Source organism: Labrus bergylta, chromosome 4 (assembly GCF_963930695.1).
Source record: "Labrus bergylta chromosome 4, fLabBer1.1, whole genome shotgun sequence".
In the NCBI taxonomy this organism is placed as follows: domain Eukaryota; kingdom Metazoa; phylum Chordata; class Actinopteri; order Labriformes; family Labridae; genus Labrus; species Labrus bergylta.
Genome location: NC_089198.1, coordinates 24,632,488 through 24,652,806, shown reverse-complemented (window position 1 = coordinate 24,652,806; position 20,319 = coordinate 24,632,488). Strand labels below are relative to the sequence as shown.

Here is a 20,319-nt window from a genome sequence, read left to right as displayed (position 1 = left end):
ATTTTGGGCTTTAACATGGACGTGAATATCTCAAATTAATTAACTTATTATTAAAGTATTACAAAGTTAATATTTGACAGTGTAGTATTTTAGCATAGACAATCGCTACAAATTAAACGGATGAATAACAAGGAGCTAAATGGAGTCCAGATTGTAGATATTCAGCAGGATAACAGAAACGAGAGCACACAGATTCAGTTGTTTCTTATAACCTTGTGAACAGAACCACACCTCAGTAACAACAACCCCTTCACTCAGATAAATACTGTAATTAATGCGGCAGAATGATGTCTAAGGCAAATCTAATCTTGGCGGTGTCTGTCTGGGCTCCGCTCATGAGTCAGGCCTGGCGAGCTGATGTCAGAGCGCATCGATCGCAGCGTGTTGTTGCAGCGTCATTCTGTTTGAATGAAGTTCAGACGGAGAACTAGCCAAACTCTTCATTCGCGCCCCGGAGGACTGAAACAGGAAAAACAAAAGAGTTCAGGAAGTAAAAGGTTGCCAAATATGCCGGTGTTTACAGGTACGACTCTCTTTTAATGCAATAATCAATTGCCACTTAAGAATATATAAGACATAAACGCACACGTGTTAAAGTGTAATATGTAAAAAAAAAAAAATAGCTTAGCTAGCCTTAGCATGATCTGCAGCTAGCATGCTAACGGCTACAGGCTGCCTGTCAACCTTGTTTAGGCCACTGTTAAAGATACTGTAGAAAACATTATTCAGACACAGATGAGAATAGAGAAGTGATGTTATTGTGTTACTGCTTCTTATGTACCATTTAAGCGTGGGCGGCTTTACCAAAACTCATTTTAATAAACTTCACCAGAAAGCAGCTCCTGCCGCTGAGTGCTAGCTCGATTAGCTGCACTAGCTACTGAACACTGAACGCTGACTTGAGTGGTTTTAGTTTGTTATTTTAAAAGCAACAACTTTTAAAATCTCAACTCAGTTATTTTCTGCTTTTTTTTCCCTCGCCTGTGTAATCACTGTCCATGTCTTGAGTTGAAACCGGTGTGAATTAAACTGATTATCGCCTTAAATTAGCTTTAGGTAGCCTTGCTTGCTATGGTAGGCAAATCATGATTGTACACTTATTAAAAGATTTGTGCTGCAGTGTCTTGTTGTTAAAGCCCAATTAAGAGAAGAAAACACGAGTTTGTGGTTGTAACGTGACCGTAGTCTTTCTGCTGGTTTATAAAAACAGCCAACAAAACCGTGTAATACAAGTAGTCATGTGGACTCTGCATGTCTGACACCATGGCTCTCTCTCTCTGCTGTTTCTGTGTCATACATGTCAACAGTGCAACAAAGTCACTCTGCCACGCTAACGTGGACTTATTCGTCTCTTTTTTTTTGTAATTTTCTTTCAGTAAATGTGAAATGGGGCAAAGAGAAGTTTGATGCAGTGGAGTTGAACACTGAGGAGCCTCCCATGGTGTTCAAGGCTCAGCTCTTCGCGTTGACAGGAGTTCAGCCGGACAGACAGAAGGTCATGGTGAAGGGAGGCACTCTGAAGGTACCAGAACATAAACAACATGCAGTCCTCTGACCCTCGTGAAAACCCACGCTGCAGGTTGAGTTTTAATTGGAAGGATAAAGCGGTACCTTCTGTTTGTTTTAAACATTAAATAACTTAAATAAAAACAAACACGTATGAATTTAAAAAGTAACAAGCGTGACGTATCTATTCAAAGACAAACTCTACACATTACAGCCTTGTCCACAACTATTTAAAGATTTTTTTTGTTAGGGGCTATTTTGCCTTTTATTGGATTGGACGGCTGAAGAGAAACAGGAATTGTTGGGAGGAGAGAATGAGGATGACTTGCAGCAAAGGCATGGGCGGTTCTAGGCAGGGGCCAACAGGGGCCAGTGCCCCCCCCCCTCCCCCCCCCCCCATAACACATACACAGTATTTGACTCAATAACCGGACTCACAATCTAGTCTTAAATACTGTTACTGAAACAAATATAAATCATAAATCATGTTATTTTATTTTGTGGTATTTAATGATGTGTGCTGTTATTTGGCATAATATATATTCTTTTAAAGCGATCATCTTTGTCTATTTTTCACCTGGGTTTAATGCTCCCCTCTGACAAAACAACTGGCCCCAGTTTGGCCCCCTCAGTAAAAGTGGTCTAGAACCGCCACTGAGCTAAGGGCCGAGGTCTGATTCCAAGTCAATGCCACTGCGACGAGGACCATAGCCTCTGTACACGGGACGCAAGCTAGGCCAAATCAATTTTAACACCAATGAGCAACACAGTTGTATGCAGTGACGTGTATCTTTATTACACCAAGGATACATTGTCCTGATAAACTAAATAATGATAGAGCATACAATGTTTATTTATCCACAGCTGAAACCAGTCAACCCTTTCAAGGCATTATTTACTCTAGTTGGGTTGAATTCACAACTACAGTGCCTGTCTGTTTGAGGAATTTAGATTTAGAAATGATTCCACCTATTTCCACATTTCTATTCAAAGATCTTTTTTTAAGAACCAGTGAATAAAAGGTCAGAGGAGTCAGAAAGTGTTAAAAACGTTTTCTTGGCGAGGGTCAGTACTCTAGTTTTTCCTATTGTCAAAGATTCCAATGCTAGGTTTATCTTTTGTCTGTTTGTAAGAAGCTAACCAATGTGTTGTCCTCATTCTAGGATGATGAGTGGGGGAACATTAAACTGAAAAATGTGAGTATTTAAGCAGTGTTTTGATAGGTCTATAAAGCATTTTTTTTTAAAGAGCTATACTACAAAATGCCTTCTAACAAATACATGATTGAACTCTAATGTGTTTCTACTCTTTTCGCAGGGAATGACTCTGCTGATGGTGGGCTCAGCTGATGCCCTGCCTGAGGAGCCTTCTGTCAGGCCCATGTTTGTGGAGGACATGACTGAGGAGCAACTGGCCTCAGCGGTGAGTAAGACTGAAATTTACCAGTACACCTTAAACAAATATGGTGATTGCGGTTTTCTGCACTGACATGGCCAGTTAAACACGTTTCCTCAATGTGATGTTTACCAAGTACAGAGAATATCAAACATTTAATACACAGTATATGCCCGTTCGAGAAGATCAGCTTCTGAAAATGAGACTCTTCATCAATAGTAGTGTTTATCTGATCGAGATGTTCTTTTGATAAGATAGGTGGATGTCCGCAAGGTGCTTTGTTAATGGAAGGACTCATGCCAATGTCACAAAACTGAAAAGTATTATTAAAAAGTATAAGAAGTAGTCATATGCACAGTGTTTAGTACACTATATACTTAATGCATATGAACTAGAAACTGTTGTGACACTTGGTACTAATCGGCTGTTTGGTCTCCTTGCAGTCAGGAAATGATCAGGTCCTCTAAGCTTAGAGTCTTGTTTTAAGAGGAAAGAGAAAAGCTGATGTGATTGTCTGTGCCGCTGCAAGCTGTGCTTTGAGATCCAACGAGTTTAATGGTTTCTTGTGTTATCAGGCCATCACAGATGGGTCTCTCCCAGAACTAATGGAAGATTTGGGAAATGGCAACGAATTCCAAAAAACAGAAGAATTAAATTACTATATAAATTGAGGGCATGAAACTGCATGTTTTGTAAACAGATTTTTACAGTACTTTGTTTAAAGACGAACATTATTTTTACAGTACACACTTTAAGATGAAATATACAAAAAATATAGAGTTTTATTATTGTTATGGTACTCACCTCACTCTTTCTCTTTTTAGATGGAGCTGCCTTGTGGGCTGACAAACTTGGGCAACACCTGTTACATGAACGCCACAGTGCAGTGTCTGCGCTCCGTGCCTGAGCTCAAATCTGCACTCAGAAGGTGTCAGTTTATAGACATGCTGGGTTTAAATGTGTTTTGTTGAAAGGCTCTCCTTGAAAACCATACCATGGTCTCACACATACTGATTGTTTCCATTGTATGGTCCTTGCTGGGGTTTTAGGAGTTTGCTAAAATTGTCTCTCCTCCTTCTAGGTATGCAGGTGCTCTGCGATCCTCAGGAGCAAATGTACCATCACAATACATCACTGCAGGTAAAACACAGTGAAATGTTAACATTAAGAATCACAGGCATAGGTTTATATCATATCTTTACTAATCCAATCCTTACTACTACGTCTGCATCCTCAGCCCTGCGTGACTTGTATGAGACCATGGACAAGACCTCATCCAGCCTCCCACCCATTATTTTGCTGCAGTTCCTTCACATGGCCTTTCCACAGTTTGCAGAGAAGGGAGACCAGGGACAATACCTCCAGCAGGTAAGTTGTCCCCCCCCCCCCACCGAAATGGATACAGTTAGTACTTACAAACTTACAGTGACCATTGTATGAAAATATCAGGACATGTTTGAATTGTTCCCTCATCCTTCAGGATGCCAATGAGTGCTGGCTGCAGATGATGAGAGTACTTCAGCAAAAGTTGGAGCCCCTAGAGCCGGAGACTCCCATGGAGGTAGGACCTTATGTGTTTTGTTCTATGCTGTAATTATTAAGTTAGTTCTGTGCAAACAGAATGTTTCAATTTAGCCTTTTCTCTTTGAATCAACAGACCGAGGCTGGGAGTGCAGCTGCCTCGGCCTCCTCAAAAAAGAACTTCATTGACCAGTATTTTGGTGTGGAATTTGAAACAACGTATCCTTTCAACATGCATTCTGTTGACTGAATTTAAAACAACTTGTATATATTGGTTCAGTATAGTTTGGACGCTAAGCTTCTGAGAGGGGTCATGTGGACACATCAAAGGTCTGTCAGCTGTGATGAGACTTTGTAAGACTTTTTCTTAACTCTGCTGTTCAGTATGAAATGCACAGAGTCTGAGGAGGAAGAGCCAATCAAGGGCAAGGAAAGCCAGCTCCAGCTCAGCTGCTTCATCAACCAAGAAGTCAAATACCTTGCAACAGGACTGAGGCTGGTATGTATTTGACTTTAAAAAAAAAAAAAAAAATATATATATATATATATATATATATATATATATATACTGAAACAGGAGCATGTGTTTGCTTAAACTGGAAAAGGTGACAGTGTGTGTGTAGCAAGACGTGTGCCCTTGTATCGCTTGTATATTAGAAACTATGCTTGGATGTTTAATTACTCTATGTCCAGATTTATTTAAAATGAACAAATAAAATAATGTTTGTCTGTAAGATAACAAGGTTCAATTATTTATATATATATAATTTTCTCTTCAGAGGCTGCAAGAAGAAATCACAAAAATGTCCACAACCTTGGAAAGAAATGCCCTGTATATAAAATCTGTAAGTTTGTTCTGTTACATCTTCATTCCCATGCCACATTGGAAGAAGTTTTTTCTTCATGCTGTGAAATGTATTTACCCTCTGAAACGGTCCTTTTATCCCTGTAGTCAAAACTCAGCCGTCTGCCTGCCTATATGACTGTTCAAATGGTCCGATTTTTCTACAAAGAGAAGGAGTCCGTCAATGCTAAAGTCCTCAAGGTTGGTTCTGAGCTACCATAGTGTCTCATTTACAACAGGGATCACTATTACTTTTTGTTCCTTTACTTCTGAGACTTATATATCCCCTCCTTTGCTTTTAAAGGATGTCAAGTTCCCCCTCATGCTGGATGTGTATGAGCTGTGCACCTCAGAGATCCAGGAGAAAATGCTGCCAATCAGGTCCAAGTTCAAGGAGGTTGAGGACAAGAAACTAGAGAAACAGCAGCAAAAGGTAAGACTGGTCCTCAGCGCTCTTATTTGTACTGCCTTCATTCCCTTCATGCTTCAGTTACTCTTTACTTGTGTATAGCATCTAACAACAACTCTCTCATCAGTTGCTGAAGAAGCCAGACGCAGTGAAAGAAGTGAAATATGAGCCTTTCTCTTTCCCTGATGGTATGTTGAGACACTGACAAATTCTGTAGACTTCTTTTTAAGTGAGAATCCACACAGTTACACTCTAAAATACTTGTTTTCATAAATTCATGGACTAATAACACATCATATCATGCGCCTTTAATATGTGTTTATGAACAAATATCCTTCACTAAACCTAGCCATGCTTGTTATGAAAAAACAAAATGCATAATAGTAAACGGCTTAAGAAGAGGCCATTGCTGTATTATGGAAACCTGAGATAGCCTTTTGTATTCTAATGTGCTTCTACTGACGCTTGTTATGCTCGCTTACACAAGACTAAAATTAAATTTCAGATTCCTGAAGGTTTTTTTAAGCCCCTACAAAAGTCAGTTATTTAATATCATTTGAGAGTGGACTTCTATTTTTTTGTGTTTCCCATTCCCGTGATGAAAAGTGTAAAGATTTGTTCTCTTGTTTCTCCGTCAGACCTTGGCTCCAACAACAGCGGCTACTACGACCTGCAGGCTGTTCTGACCCACCAAGGCCGCTCCAGCTCATCAGGTCACTATGTGGGGTGGGTCAAGAGGAAAGAAGGTAACTAGAATTTTTTTGTTTTTTTAACTCTGCACTGTACTTTGTTTGAGTGGTGTACGCCATTACTATGAGTTACACATTTTAAAGGAACCTGTACGGAGTTGGACCGGCTATTTGTCAATTCAAACGTAGCCTACTTGGAATTTAAGTTATAACTGAAGACGGAGTTTCTGCACTACCAACATTTAAGATGTTGCACCAACTAAGATGGTTCCAGCATAAGCATAAACTGTAACTTAAATCTTACACCTAGCTCCTAGTAGGTGTTTTCTTCTCTGTAAAATATGGTTTTAATGTCGATCGTTTTTTGAAAGCTTGGAGGTTGAGCAGAGGTTTTTACCAGCTCTTTGGTGTTGGTAATGCATTCTCCCGTCACTCAGAAGTGTATCATGACTTTCGTTATCTCGCTTTTGTTTTCCACGAGTGGAGCTCGTTCCATCCATCAAAAGAAGGCTGTTAAATGACCTTTTGTTTTAGTTGAAGATTTCACAACTTAAAGTCCCTGTTGTTGTTTTACACTAACTGTAGATCAAAGCTGTTAACACCTAATCATAATGCTAAGCCATATTTGCAAACTTTTTGTCATGTTTTTGTGGAATAATGGCAGTGAACAGAAGTTATCTTTTTAGATGATAGTCTGTTCAGAAACAATTTGACACGAGAGGCAGCACTGTAACAAACCCTGCTTTTCACTGATTGTTCGCAGGAAGTGAAAACGTCACATTGCGACAATATTTTGGTTAATTTGGACATCACACTTTACTTGTTAAGACCCTTACATCTCCGTGGAGCAACCAATGACACAACTTAGGTTATAACCTAACTAGTTTCAACATAGGGTTTAGTGTGGACTATACACCAGAACTTAAGATGTAACGTCAACATATCTGCTACAGGACACTGAGTGCACACAGATGTTCAGGAACTCATTGTTTGCTCTCTGTCTCGCTCAGATGAGTGGGTCAAGTTTGATGATGACAAGGTGAGCGTGGTGTCTCCAGAGGATATCCTGCGACTGTCTGGCGGTGGAGACTGGCATATAGCATACGTTCTACTGTACGGCCCCCGGAGACTGGAAATACTTGAAGAGGAGGAACAGTAGCTGTGGAGGATTTCCTAGAAGACAAAGACAACAACCCACACGTACAAATTGCCATTTCCAAGCACTGCATAGATGTGCAATAAAACTGGTGTCTTTCAAGATTTGATGACCTTAATTTTTTTTTGTTTGTTTTTGTAACCAACATGAATGCTTGTAAAACAAATTCTGTCAAATGGTGTTTAATATTCAACCACAGTAGGCTTTGAAGATGGATATGAGAGTCATGACGAGAGGCAATCACTGGACCGACTCCTCGAAAGAGGTTTTCACGTCTAGCTCTGCAGTTTCATTAAATGTTTTATACACATTGTATATTTTTTAAAGCCTTAGACAAGGTTCTCATATCATAAAATCTAAATATTTCTCTTTATTCATTTTATCAACTTGTATAAAAATTGCCTAGCCAAACTATTGTCATTGACGTTCTGGCTTGTGTCCTCTCAGATGTATAACGGAGACTCTCTCCCTCACTCTGTAAAGACCTGCCCTTGTTCACCTGTTGGCCCTCTGGAAACTTTGGGTTCAACCTCAGGTCAAGTGCTTGGCTCACATCATCTCCTGGAATTGTTCTAAAATGAGGTTTCTTTCTGCCAAATCTTCACTAATGCTTTTTGGGGGGGGCTGGGGGGGTAGTGTGTGGGGAACTTTTTCAGAACAGGTTGCACTTGCAGTGAACTGTGCGCAGTTAAAAAGACTTGCGATTCAACTGTGATGATTGTTTACTCGACAAGCATTGAACGTTATCCTTGCCGACACTGATTTCAGACTTTGACATCTGTACTGATAAAATGCTATGCTTCACTTTGTTTCTTCTCGCAGGTCTTCTGATCACCAAGCCACCATGTGTAAGACCTAACCATCACCACTCTGTAATAAGTTATTGACTGATTGCTTTTCATAGGTGGTGAAAATAAACTGTTATACCAAAATGTGAGCTTCTTGTGTTTCAAAAAGGATAACATAACAAATGTATTTAAAAAAGAAAAGCATTTATTGAATTTTCAACAGTGAAAAACTTGACTTACGTTTACTACGTATAAAAATCTTCCTTCCAGACTTTTTTTTTTGGTATGAAAAGGATGCAACAATGTTATGGAGAAACTGATAATTTACATAAGAAAATCTACTCTAGGCCTCACTGAGAGTGTCTGCAAACTGAGGGAATCCTGCAGCATTCAGAGCTATGACCAGGTTCTCCACAGTAGCTTGTGGTCCCTCTCTGTCCTGCCAGGCAACAAGCAGCAGTTTGGCCTGCATGTCAACATCTTCACTGTCTGTTTCGATCTCCCGCAGCTCTGCAGCCTTAATCTCCAAATGAGAAGCCAGCATCTTCCACTGGCCGCCAAGTTTGGCTGCCAAGTCATCCATCTGATTGTTTGTGACCAGCTTGTTCTGTATGCTCGGACCTGGAAGAAAGACATCATAGTGAAGTTAAAAAGATGAGTAGAGACATGCATGACGTGAGGGAAAAATACAGAGATCATGCGTGGAGAAGGATAACCAAAATTATTTTCTTTTCAGTTTATGGCCATTTAACTTAATGGCTGTAAGTAAATAGATTAAAGTGTTGGTTTTAAGAACATTCTGTTATCTACGAAAATGTCCTCTGTGTAAAACATTAGGGCTATGAAAGAGAGATTGGTGTAGGGTGAACAAGAGGTACAGCATTGATAAGCAACATCAGGTTTTATACTCACTGTCGTTGCTGTCTTTGAGAAGATTGTCTCCGTTATCGTCATCATCTTCTTCTCCTGTCTTTATTTCCTCAGAGGGGATATCCTTCTGCACACATGGAATAAAAAAACATGAATGATGTCAGTGTTTGTCCGCAGCTTTTGTGGGAATCACGCTCACTCTTTCTAAAGATGACAAAAAAAAAAAAAAGCTCACCGGCAGCTCTTTGGCCAGTTTGCTGACCATACTGTCGAGATAGTCTGCCAGGCTTTTAAACTTTTGATTAGTTGGTTGAAAGAAGTGCGGACTTCTCCGGGAGAGCAGCCTCAGAGCGCGCCAGCCATAGTTTGCGTTCCGCACAACTCTGCGTTTATTTACAAGAAGAAACACAAGAGTCACACACAGATGAAGAAACAAAACTAGGCGTAAAGCAAGTGAAGTTATTTTGCAAACCTACTTGTACTCATCTTCCACCATGTTAACCGGATCAGCCTGTTCAATGGCCTCCGCAAAGAATTCATCCAGTGACGGCATGAACTCCCTGAATAAAAGACATCAGATGTAAAAGCAGAATTCTCTGATATACATGAAAAGCTACATCTGTGAGCTGCTGAATCACCGACCTGCTGTCTGACTTGCAGGCCTCCATGTTGTCTTGGTTCAGGTTCCACAGTCGAGTCAACTCATCACTAAGAAAGAAAAAAACAGGAGCTTGAATTTTGACTATCTACAAAATATTTTTGAAAGAAAGATATTTTAGCAGGATGGAAACGTCATAACACGTTGAAAAGTTAAATTTAATATCTGAAAAAAAAGTCTCCACGCGTCCTCCCCCGGGGTTAGATCACATACTTTCCCATGAAAATCTTTCGGTCTGGCCCTTTTCCAAGGAAGTCTTCTGGAGCTTGTCTCTTCCTGGTGGGTCTTTTGGGTTTGTCATCTACAGTCCTGGTGAAGAGGACACAATGGGATCAGCTTTTATTTTCGCATGCATGCAAGCTATAACTCACACACAGCATACTTATGTTGAAAACAAAAAGAAGAAACTATATATCTGCTGTACCTTTCTTTGACAAAGCTGGGGCATCCCTCGTTTTTCCAGCCATTCCAGTTCTCCTCTGTGTTGAGAATGTGCTGTAAAAGATGAGGAACGGTTTAGTGTCAGACAGGCAGGGAGAACTCATGAATGGGAGTGTGTATAGATAGATGAGCCACATTTTATATAGAATATCAGTCTTCTCAAACAACGGCTTACCTCAACCATGGTGGCAAACTTGTCTCCATCAGGAGGGATCTCCCCCAGTAGCTACAAAGAAACAAAACATATTAGTATGGCTAATCTCAATGTGTTTTCAATGAAAGTACCTACTATATATCTATAATGAACTAAATATTAACATTAACACAGAAAGCTACGCTCATTTTTTCATAAATTTTTAATAGGACTGACATGATAAACGAGTTGAGTCGTCTCTTCGATCCATGTTGTCTGGTCATCGTTGAGAACACAGCTGGAGCTGCACGAGGACACAACATTAAAAAAAAAAAAAAACATTAAACCCTCCAAAAAACTGCCAATTGTTTGTTGTCTGTGTGTTCTAATCCCAGCAGGGTCATGCTTTACCTTTTGAACTTGACCTGCCCCTTCAGGTACTGGAAGAGGATGAGGTACTGCAGGAGAATGTGCCGTCTGAAGTTGCTGTCGCTGAGCTGCAGGTCCATCAACTAGAGATGAAGAGGAAAGGAAGGAAGTGGGTGAGTGAGCACTCTTTTCTTGTATGAATACAAATATTTTGGGTAAACAACATCAAAAGTACACATCTTAACAAAAACAGAATCATTATATTAAAAAATTCAAATCTACTGTTCCGGCTTTTTGATAAGCGAGTGGGATTTCATTTTCTAACAGTCTCAAGTCCAATTAGAATAATCTGATCTTTGAGTTCTCTTACCTTCTCACTTGTTAGAAACTTTGCAAAGTAGACATGTTCTCCTCCAGATGCTCTCAAATCCTCCAGTTTTCTCTTAGACGCCTGCATGTCATCTAGTTTGTAGCTTTTGAACACAGCCAAGGTCTCGTCTGAGTACTAGGCAGCACAAAGAAGAAATTGGCATAAACAGTGAGTCATCTTTTTTTTTTTTTATGATTTGACAAATGGAGAGCAAGGACCCAGCACTTTGTGTTCAGGTGCATTACCTTCAGGAATGTCATCCAGGAGAATTTATCGTAACACTGCGCAGGGTTTCTGAAGTAGTCCTGCAGAGTCCAGAACTTTCTGTACAAGTTGTAGTCAATTGGAATGCTACTGAAAGTAAAATGAAATTGAGTTGAAAAAGAAATCGGAACACCACGGACAAACTTGATTACAGGTTGTAGAACATGACTTTTACTTACCATGGTGCAGGAGCATCATCCTCTCCCATTTCTCCCTCCTCCACATCCATACCATCTTCCTTTTCTTCTGTGTGCTGCAAACATGGAGCCATCAAATAATATGAAACTCAAGTTGTTTGAAATTTAAAATTAAAATTCATGCATTCACCATCAATAACATTTTACCTTTTGACCAAGAGTGCTCTCTTGTTCATTTTTGTTGAACACTGTTACGTTGTCCAGGTTAAACTGGCTCTGTAGATTGAGACCTGCAATAAACACAAATGGCAGGACATAAGGAACTGCTGCAGGACAGGTCTGAGGATGTTTGCTGCCACACATGATCAACTACCAAAGACTCAACTCCGAAGACTTACCTGACTTTTCTGAAAGAGGGAAGAGACGAGCCAGAAAAAGCTGGATTCGTCCACAGAAAACAGTATTCTGAGATTTGGACAGCCTCCTCAGGAGATCTACACAGATTGAGAGGTGTGTTACACTCGGCCTTTTTTTAAATTTATTTTTAATCTTATCATTCAATAACAATGAAATACTATCCCTACCATTACACATCCGCAGTAAGTAGTTCTTCCCAGCAGTGTAGAAAGAGTTCTATAAAGAAAAGGTAAAGAGACAGTAATCAAATAAACTATGTCACATGGAAAGAAAACATTAAACTGTCATTATAGAGAGGGTGCCACTTTACCGATTTCCAGGTGGAAACATTCTCTTCAACAAAAGTGAATATTTTGTCACACTGATCGAGAGGCAGGCAGTCCAGTACATCTCCCAGGAGAACAAAAGGAGTTGTAGCGGAACAGATACCTACATTGAAACAAGACATAAAAGGCTTCATCAGCCCAAGTTGTGCATCTTGTGTGAGGTGAAAAAAACTCAACATGGCTCTAAACAATTATTCAGTCTGCTCAGAAGTTCACGCTTTGTTTAGTAACATTCAATAATAGTTTATAGTACAGAGTTCTACACTGGTATGAGTGTAATTAATATGATTAATTGGATGATCAAGTATTCCTGACATTAAAGGGGCTATATGTAACTTTCAAAAATACTGCGTTCGTAGTGATACCGCATGGCCGTTAGGTGAACTGCACCAGTAACCTGTTGCTCGCTCTCCCTCGCGTGCTCGTCATACGTGCTCATACGTACACAAACGAGCATCATCGGCCGCGAAACACTGGATATTTACCGACATAATGTTTACAGAGGAGGTAAGTGGTCATACACATGTGAAAGTCTGTGAAGGAGTCTGTGTGTCTGTATTCATTCTCCATCCTACAAACCACAGTCTCTGCAGGCACTGGCTGAGAGCGGGAGTGTGTGATGAGTTTGTCCGTCTTTGAGAGCTCCTAGGGCGGATAGAAGTGTGTGGAAGGCGGCCTCTGGCTGTAGCGAGAGTGCGTGATGAGTTTGTACTGTTGATCTCTGTAAGCGGAGCGGAGTGAGGAGGACGTCGAGAACGTGCATAAAATGTCACTTCCTGGAGCTTTCGCAGAAACTTTTTATACAGGCAACACAGACAGACAGTGAACATCTACTTTTTCACATCAGTTAACCGGTCGCTTATTAATGGGTGATAAAAAACGATTTATACATGTAAAAAGTTCCATACAGCCCCTTTAAGAGTGACAATAAATTAAATGATAACTTATCAAACATAATGTGAAAATGTGTAGTCATAATACACCAGGAAACCATGATCATAAGGAGAGCAAAGACAGGACACTATCAGGAGTACACATTAGAAGTATACGTAGGTTTCAGTGTAATTACCTACCAGTCAAATGACACATACCTTCTGTAACTGCATCAATGCTCAGGTAGATGAGGGACAAGTAGTCATCACAGCTGGTTTTTTGCTCTATCTGAAATCACAGAGCACCAAAGTCAAGCTTCACGTAGACAGACCTGGAAAATGTGCTGAAGTTTGTTTACACGATAAAAAAACAGTGTGTGACTTTAATTTACTTACAATCTGATCACCCAGAACCCCCCTCAGCGCCTGGTCAAGTGTGGTTTTCTTCTCTGTCTCACTGTGGATGAGTTAAAACACGGATTGGTGTTCAGGGGAAAACAACATCACTCGTGTCGTGTGTGTTCATAATAAATACATATTAACCACTCATGAATCACTTACTTTCCAGAGATCTGGTTAAAAGCATTCACCAAATGTTTGCCGGTTTTACCAGCTAGAGCATGTCTGGCAGACGCCTGTGGTGTGTGAGGGGAAAAGACAACATGTGTGAGGAATAAACACAACATGTATGAAGATAGCGTGTTTGTTAGCTTAGCTCGCAGTTGCTACTTTGTATGAAAGCAATACGACAGTGAAAAGCAAACACTAGCATGCCTGTTGTCTGACTATCAGTAAAAGTACTACATGTGCTATACATATGTGTATATATATATATAAATAATAAATGCATTAAAGGCGGAACAGATATCTCACCGTAAATGTGTTTTTAGCGTCGACAAAATTGAATAAGGTCGGCGACATCTTTACGTCGTTGAAACCGGAAGTGGCGCTAAACCTCATCCGGTTTCTTCTGCGGTGGGGGGGTGGATTAATTTCATTCAATTATATACATATTCATTTTATATATTAAACGTTTCTTTGTTTTTATTTGTTTAAAATCTTCGTCTGCAACTATCTTTATTTATTTATTTATTTTTACTCTGTGCTCAGATGTTCACAACTCTCAAATAACATCAAACAATGCAAGTTTTAATTCTTTCTTGGCATACATGTAACGACATATATTGCAATATACATGGGCTTGTATTAATACATTTGATTTTGTGTTTTCTAAAAAAAAAAAAAAATGAAACCACGGTCAAACCGGTCAAACACAGCAGCAAATAGTTTGTGGTCTGGTGTAATTGTAAAAACTGAGAAAGCTTTCTGTGTGAATGGGTTTAAAAACTGCGTGAAAAAAGGACGAGGCCTTAGTTACAAAACAAGACACGTTAATTAGCCTGAAGGGGACAAATGAGAGCCTATCACACTTTGCTAAAGGGATATTATTGAGGCACAGTTAAACATGTCCGATAGTTAAATGGAAGATTACCCAGCTGTTGTAACTTAGTGGTTCATTCTCATATCAGGATGAGAATATATTGCAATGCTTTTACTAACTCAACTCAGTTTTTATTTTATTTTACTCCATTACTAATTGTCCTCATGCAGCGGTTGACCCAGTTCAGACCAGAGGGTGGCGGTGTTGCACACTATTTTTGTCTTCCACAGGAGCTGTCAGATCACAGCTCTGTTTGGACACAATGAATAAGAACTGGTAGCTGTGTAAGTTGGTGTACGTGTATTAGTGTGGAAGACCTGTGCCCATGGCAGGAACAACTTGAAATCCACCCCTTCCTGATGATAACCTCTGCATGATTTTACAAAAAAATGCAGCGTTGTACATACAACTCTGCTGACTATGTATTGCTTTCTATTTAATTGTGTTGCTTCATAGATTTGTTTTCAAAATAATATGAAAAACATATTTAGACTCATGGTTTGTTGATCATGTAGTGTGTGTCCCTGTCACCAACACCTCCAGTAAAGGGACAGGGCTAAAGTCATTTCTTGCAGATGAAGCCATGCGGGCAAAACGTGTTGTTTGTTTGAGAATGTTATTAAATGAAAAAGTTATCCAGCCTTCTTGTGTGGGGTGAATCTCCTCATTTTCTGTCAAGATGATGTGTCCTTCCATCACATGCACCAGTATATAAGGACTGACATTATCTGTGCACAGGGCATCCAAGTTTCTACCATTTCTAGCTCAACAGAGGTCACAACAGTCAGACGAGTGTTTTTTTTTGCCTTCTGTGTCTGCATGTGTGTGTTATGAACATAAAAGTTTGAATTCAAACTACTGAGCTGCAGGGCTTGAATGCTTCCAGTAGACTGACTGTTCAACAGTGTCACACAGAACATTAAAACCAATGGAGCATTAAATCGTAACGTTAATCATTAAAGGGCCTGTGTGATCTGTGTGTTTTTTCAAACACATTTAACACAGACATGTGCTTAGTTGATTAAATCATCATTTTGTTGATTTAGTTGGAGCCTGTTTTTATAAGACCTGTGCCCATGGCAGGAACAACTTGAAATCCACCCCTTCCTGATGATAACATCTGCATGATTTTACAAAAAATGCCTGTTTTTATTAGACACAGAATCAGTTTTTAACACCTTATTAAAAAATGTCAATGTAAACACAATTTTAACTACACCAGAAACAATAAAAATAAGAACAAAATATGACTGTTTCAGTGATTATTCTTAGCTGTAAAATATCTGTTAATCATGTGGAGAGTAAATACATTGATTTGAATTTTGCTGGTGAGTTAAACATCAGTATTATGCATACAGTATTCAACTTTGGCAATAACCAATGTGAACACTGTGACCTGTTTTGATCTGTGCTAGTAGTTCGGTCAGGACGTCTGAAGTAGTTCCTTAAGTGGAACCATTCAGCGGCATGCTTTAAGAAGTATCTACAGCCCTGCAGTTACAAAGGCAGTTAACAGATCATAAAGATGTTTTGCTGATGATCATAGAATAACAATAAAGTTGTGAAAATGTAGGCCAGGAGTGTCATCTGGAAAGAGCTGAGGAGGGATTTTCATGACAACTGTCTGGTTGCAATGGTCACAAAAAGGAGAAGTAAAAACTGTTTCACTCTGCAGTTTAGATTGGCACCTTGTTTCTCATATGTAGAGTTTTTCTCACAGTTAAACAGATATCTGTGTCACCCCCCCCCCCCAACCTACCCCAAACCCCCCCCACAGTCTCCCTGTCAGACCCAACGTTTATTGAATCTTTGCCAAAAGCTGATGAAAAGCAGAAAGGGAGTGAGCAGGGCGCGTAGGCTGCAGATAAAGACCCTGCATCAGTCAGTATGTGGAGACAGGCTGAAGAGAGCTGAGGGGTGGGGAGGTGGGGGGTTTGCTTTACTTAAAGGTTAAGGTTAAAGGCAAGTCCTAAATAGTTGGAGTTGTTACTTTATATGTCTATTGGGTTCTAATGAGGTCGCTCTATCCCCATTGTAAATGCAGGTGTTTCCATTTATCTATTTTTGACTTTTAATCTCTTAAATAGTCCAAACCTAACAATCTGTTAGTCTGTCTCTACGTTCTAACTAACACTTTAAAAAGGCTCAACAGCTTAGCACTGTAGCTTAAAGCAAATATTACTGGAACAGAAGTTAATAGTGCATTTGTTTGGGATTATTTTCAGTCGTGGATCAATACATGCTTGCTCTGCTAGTGAATCTTTACTGCAACAGGTGGAATAATGTGTTTGTTTAGGGGGTTTGGGGTAACACAGTACAATCAAATATACTTTATGTATAAAGTTGAGTGGTGTCAAACCTCTTTTCTGAACCCCCTTTTTCAGTTCAGCTGCTTTTTTATGTGTGTAAGGATGGTATTTATGTGTTGTGTGCCTACATATTCTAATTTAGAAAGTTTGACTTAAAACTTTCTGTAGTGAAATTATCGACAGCCAAATTGCATACACACACACAAAAATTGGGAGTAGAAAGAGAAGATTACTTTCTTATCTTTATGTTTTTCTATACTTTGTAAAGGGATGATGTTCGTTAGATGTATAGACCATATTTTGGGTTATATGGAATATGGATAAGTTTGAGATCAGGTTAGGCCCTTTATTCCCAGTTGTTTATTTTGTCTAAATTAGTATAATGAGAGGTCCACTGAAAACTCTCCCATGCCAAGTCAGGGAATAATCAAGCTCAACATGAGAGCCAAATCATTTGATGAAGGACAGTTTCAGACAAAATGAATAAGGGGAAACAAAAAGAGCATTGTCCATGTTGTTGAGGACAAACTTCAAAACAAGAGGCTAAACACAATGCTCTGACCTCGGAGGTTATGCACACAAAGGAAAGAGATTTTAGATTGGCTGCCCGTCACATGGCCGGCCTCTGAAATTCCACCATAAAAAAGCATGTGAAGAAGTGTCATGTCATATAAGGGAGATAAAGCCATCAGCAGAGCTATGCCCCATTCATGAATTTATCAAAAATAAAGTAGGTTTGTGAGGTTGCCGATCCACACACAAGAGCATTATTCCTCCTTTAAGGGACAGAGGACATGCATCCTTACACAGCACATCCTGCCCCCTGATTGGTTCTTAAGTCAACAATAACTCGCATCTACTTAAATGACCTTGGCTGGTCTGCGCTCAGACCACAGGGGACTGTTGAGAAATGTTGGGTTTAAAGCCACTCGATGGTTATTCAATTTTTAGCCCAGGGTGTGGAGGATCATCAAATACCCATAAACCATAAAACGGGATGTGAGAGGGGCTGTGTGCGTAGATCGAGAGGACATTCGCCAAACAGGAAATATCCATGATGGCCACATCTTGTCTGATTGACAAAATGCTTTTATGTGCAATTACCTGATCCACATCCTTGTGTTGTTTGGCTACAAAAAGACTTTTGGGATTGTCGCCAAACACCTTGAATAGGATAATATTTTATACTGTGAAGTGATGAATTATAAAGAAACTCATGTCAAGGTCAAGCAGGTCGAACTATACATTGTGTTATTTAAGTAAATACACAATGTAAAGACAGATATTACATCCTTACAATGACCTATGACATTTAAAAAAATGTTTGAGACAAAAGCCCTGAAACTGGATGAAAAGAATGATTTATTAAGTATTCACTGGTATAAAAATAAACACAAAAATGTCCATATTTATTTAAAGCATATCTGTCAAATAAATCGTGTTCAAAGAAGGTAGAAAATATCAAAAGTCGCATGTTGTTCATTGTTTTGGCCATTGACTTGGCCCGGGGTTGCTGTTGCCTCCTTCAATTATTTCAGCGACATCATTTTCATCTTCCGGACCATGAAGCAGGACGTTCCTGCGACTTCTCAGGGTGTTTGTTCGTGGATACAGGACAAAGTCATAGATAAGAGATGCTGCTATGCCTCCACACATAGGCCCCAGCCAGTACACCTGGTATGAAAGCAGAAATCAGCAACATTCACCTTTTACAAACTGAAATATGAAGTTAGAGGAGATTAGTTAGAGTGTTGACCTTACCCAGTGGTTCTCCATTGTACTCTTTATTAAAGCAGGTCCAAAAGAGCGAGCAGGATTGATGCCACATCCAGTGAAACTTATCTGTAATTGCAAAAGCAATTATTAAGTTAAGAATACATATTAAGAATTATATTAAGAATAAAGTCATTTATATACATTCGGGGTGTGGGGTGTAGTTCACACATTAATGTACAAATTATTATTTTGGTAGATCCCTGATTCCCAAGGTAATAATACAATACAGTAAAATGTATTACAATTGTTGACATGCAAAATGTGTTCATATTCGGATTTTTAAACTGATAAAACTTTTTTTGAATCTCATTGTTAGCATTGGTTTAATTGGAGTTTCCCTGTGTTGTGTTTCACGTGATAGCGAACATTTTTAGCATGATTTTGAAAATTCCTGTCATGGCTACCTTGTATTAAACAATTATTGCGGAATAAATGAAGGCTGTTTCCCATCTGTAACTCTGCAATTTGCCAGAAAAATACAAAAGTGACATTTAACATGCATAGCCATCATTGCAGTTGTCTTAGCTGCTCCTGAACACCTACTAGTGTGTGGCATCAGACGCACAAGTTGCAAAATTATTCAACAAGACATGGCGGAAAAGTATTGAATCATGACCATTCCTGCCAAAGAGGAAGATTGTATTTTCAACGAGGAAGAGTGGTCTTTAAATAGACCCTTAACTAAACAGCATTTCTATTGAAAATAGTTAAAATTGCCTAAAAAAATACCAACCAACACCTTTGACAGTTTAAAAAAAAATCTGACAGAGAAACCTCCTGTAAATGGTCATTTACTGCAAAGACTGTTGTAATTAAGAGTGCCTCTATTGTGTCCTCCCTAAATTACTTTAATCACCTTTCAGATTTTGTAGTATTGTAGGAATGTGATTTACTTACAGCAGCAAAGTGTCCAAGGCCCACTGACAGACCGATAGCCAGCGGTGCAGAGCCTGTGACATCCTTGCGTCGCTTATCGGTCACTGCTATCACACACAGGACAAGCTGAAGGGTGGCAAGGAACTCAATGATGAAGCCTTGTCCTACAGACACATTCACGGAAAGCTGCAAGAGAAACACAAAACAGCGAAATCATTTAAAAAAATTGAATATATACCCTAGATTATCTCAAGTTTTTTGAAAGGTCTACTGTCACAAGGATGACTTCTTACACCGTTAACACCAAGAGGTCCACTGCTATTAAATCCATTCACAATGGCGCTAGCTGCAACTGCCCCGAGCATCTGAGCCAGGATGTAACCAACACATCTGAGAACACTGATCTGGCTGCTGACCAGCAGGCCAAGAGTGACTGCAGGGTTCAAGTGTGCCCCGCTGATGTGCCCCAAACTCTGAGCTAACGTGGCAATGGCCAGAGCAAAGGCCAGCGAGACCTTCAGCTCCTGAACAACAGGCTGGGAAGGTTTTCCAACAATGGCCAATAAGCCAATAAAGATGAAGAGCAACATGCCAACAAACTCTGCAGCCACAGCCCTCCAAAACAGCCAGCTTTTTATTTCTCTCATGTCTGCTGCAAAATGTGTCTGCAGTGTTAACCCAATAATTAGGTGGCTTTAGTATTTATAGTCAAGGGGTTTTGTGTGCAGAGGGGAGGAGAGAAGAGATGAAGC

General features: G+C 39.7%; 3 protein-coding genes across 4 annotated transcripts; 1 reads left to right on the top strand and 2 right to left on the bottom strand.

Annotated features, from left to right (window-relative positions):
* Positions 1–364: 364 nt before the first annotated feature.
* usp14 (ubiquitin specific peptidase 14 (tRNA-guanine transglycosylase)) lies at positions 365–8,452 on the top strand. The gene is made up of 16 exons (XM_020654674.3): positions 365–523; positions 1,377–1,522; positions 2,670–2,702; positions 2,824–2,928; positions 3,726–3,829; positions 3,983–4,041; positions 4,139–4,269; positions 4,382–4,462; positions 4,559–4,641; positions 4,807–4,921; positions 5,202–5,267; positions 5,375–5,467; positions 5,571–5,699; positions 5,803–5,863; positions 6,314–6,421; positions 7,375–8,452. The coding sequence occupies exons 1-16, from the start codon at positions 409–411 to the stop codon at positions 7,521–7,523; spliced, it is 1,578 nt and encodes a 525-aa protein (XP_020510330.1). The 5' UTR covers positions 365–408; the 3' UTR covers positions 7,524–8,452.
* Positions 8,453–8,495: 43 nt separating this feature from the next.
* On the bottom strand, positions 8,496–14,114 carry thoc1 (THO complex 1). 2 transcript variants are annotated; one of them, XM_020654672.3, is made up of 21 exons: positions 14,039–14,114; positions 13,727–13,800; positions 13,562–13,622; positions 13,385–13,454; positions 12,278–12,396; positions 12,135–12,183; positions 11,949–12,044; positions 11,758–11,840; positions 11,593–11,666; positions 11,395–11,503; positions 11,150–11,284; positions 10,822–10,922; positions 10,648–10,714; positions 10,453–10,503; positions 10,261–10,331; positions 10,050–10,145; positions 9,821–9,886; positions 9,655–9,738; positions 9,414–9,561; positions 9,221–9,305; positions 8,496–8,929 (listed from the first exon to the last, which is right to left on the bottom strand). In XM_020654672.3, exons 1-21 carry the CDS (start codon positions 14,084–14,086, stop codon positions 8,652–8,654), a joined length of 1,965 nt encoding a protein of 654 aa, XP_020510328.3. In that variant the 5' UTR covers positions 14,087–14,114; the 3' UTR covers positions 8,496–8,651. The 2 variants fall into 2 exon arrangements, with proteins under 2 accessions (XP_020510328.3, XP_020510329.3); XM_020654673.3 differs by having other exon boundaries at positions 11,395–11,500.
* Positions 14,115–18,257: 4,143 nt separating this feature from the next.
* LOC109999587 (aquaporin FA-CHIP-like) lies at positions 18,258–20,224 on the bottom strand. The gene is made up of 4 exons (XM_020654670.3): positions 19,861–20,224; positions 19,589–19,753; positions 18,677–18,757; positions 18,258–18,589 (listed from the first exon to the last, which is right to left on the bottom strand). The coding sequence occupies exons 1-4, from the start codon at positions 20,212–20,214 to the stop codon at positions 18,395–18,397; spliced, it is 795 nt and encodes a 264-aa protein (XP_020510326.2). The 5' UTR covers positions 20,215–20,224; the 3' UTR covers positions 18,258–18,394.
* Between the last annotated feature and the right edge of the window lie 95 nt (positions 20,225–20,319).

Bases quoted from the DNA above. Each gene is read 5' to 3' on its own strand.
- usp14 (XM_020654674.3), top strand. From the start codon at position 409: ATGAAGTTCAGACGGAGAACTAGCCAAACTCTTCATTCGCGCCCCGGA. The intron at 524-1,376 runs GTACGACTCTCT...ATTTTCTTTCAG, and splicing joins AAATATGCCGGTGTTTACAG to TAAATGTGAAATGGGGCAAA. The intron at 4,463-4,558 runs GTAGGACCTTAT...TTGAATCAACAG, and splicing joins AGCCGGAGACTCCCATGGAG to ACCGAGGCTGGGAGTGCAGC.
- thoc1 (XM_020654672.3), bottom strand. From the start codon at position 14,086: ATGTCGCCGACCTTATTCAATTTTGTCGACGCTAAAAACACATTTACG. The intron at 10,504-10,647 runs GTCAGTCCTATT...GTTTCTTTGTAG, and splicing joins CGACTCAACTCGTTTATCAT to CTACTGGGGGAGATCCCTCC. The intron at 8,930-9,220 runs GTGAGTATAAAA...TCTTTCTTCCAG, and splicing joins TCTCAAAGACAGCAACGACA to GTCCGAGCATACAGAACAAG.
- LOC109999587 (XM_020654670.3), bottom strand. From the start codon at position 20,214: ATGAGAGAAATAAAAAGCTGGCTGTTTTGGAGGGCTGTGGCTGCAGAG. The intron at 19,754-19,860 runs GTAAGAAGTCAT...TTTCTCTTGCAG, and splicing joins GACCTCTTGGTGTTAACGGT to CTTTCCGTGAATGTGTCTGT. The intron at 18,590-18,676 runs GTAAGGTCAACA...CTTTCATACCAG, and splicing joins GTACAATGGAGAACCACTGG to GTGTACTGGCTGGGGCCTAT.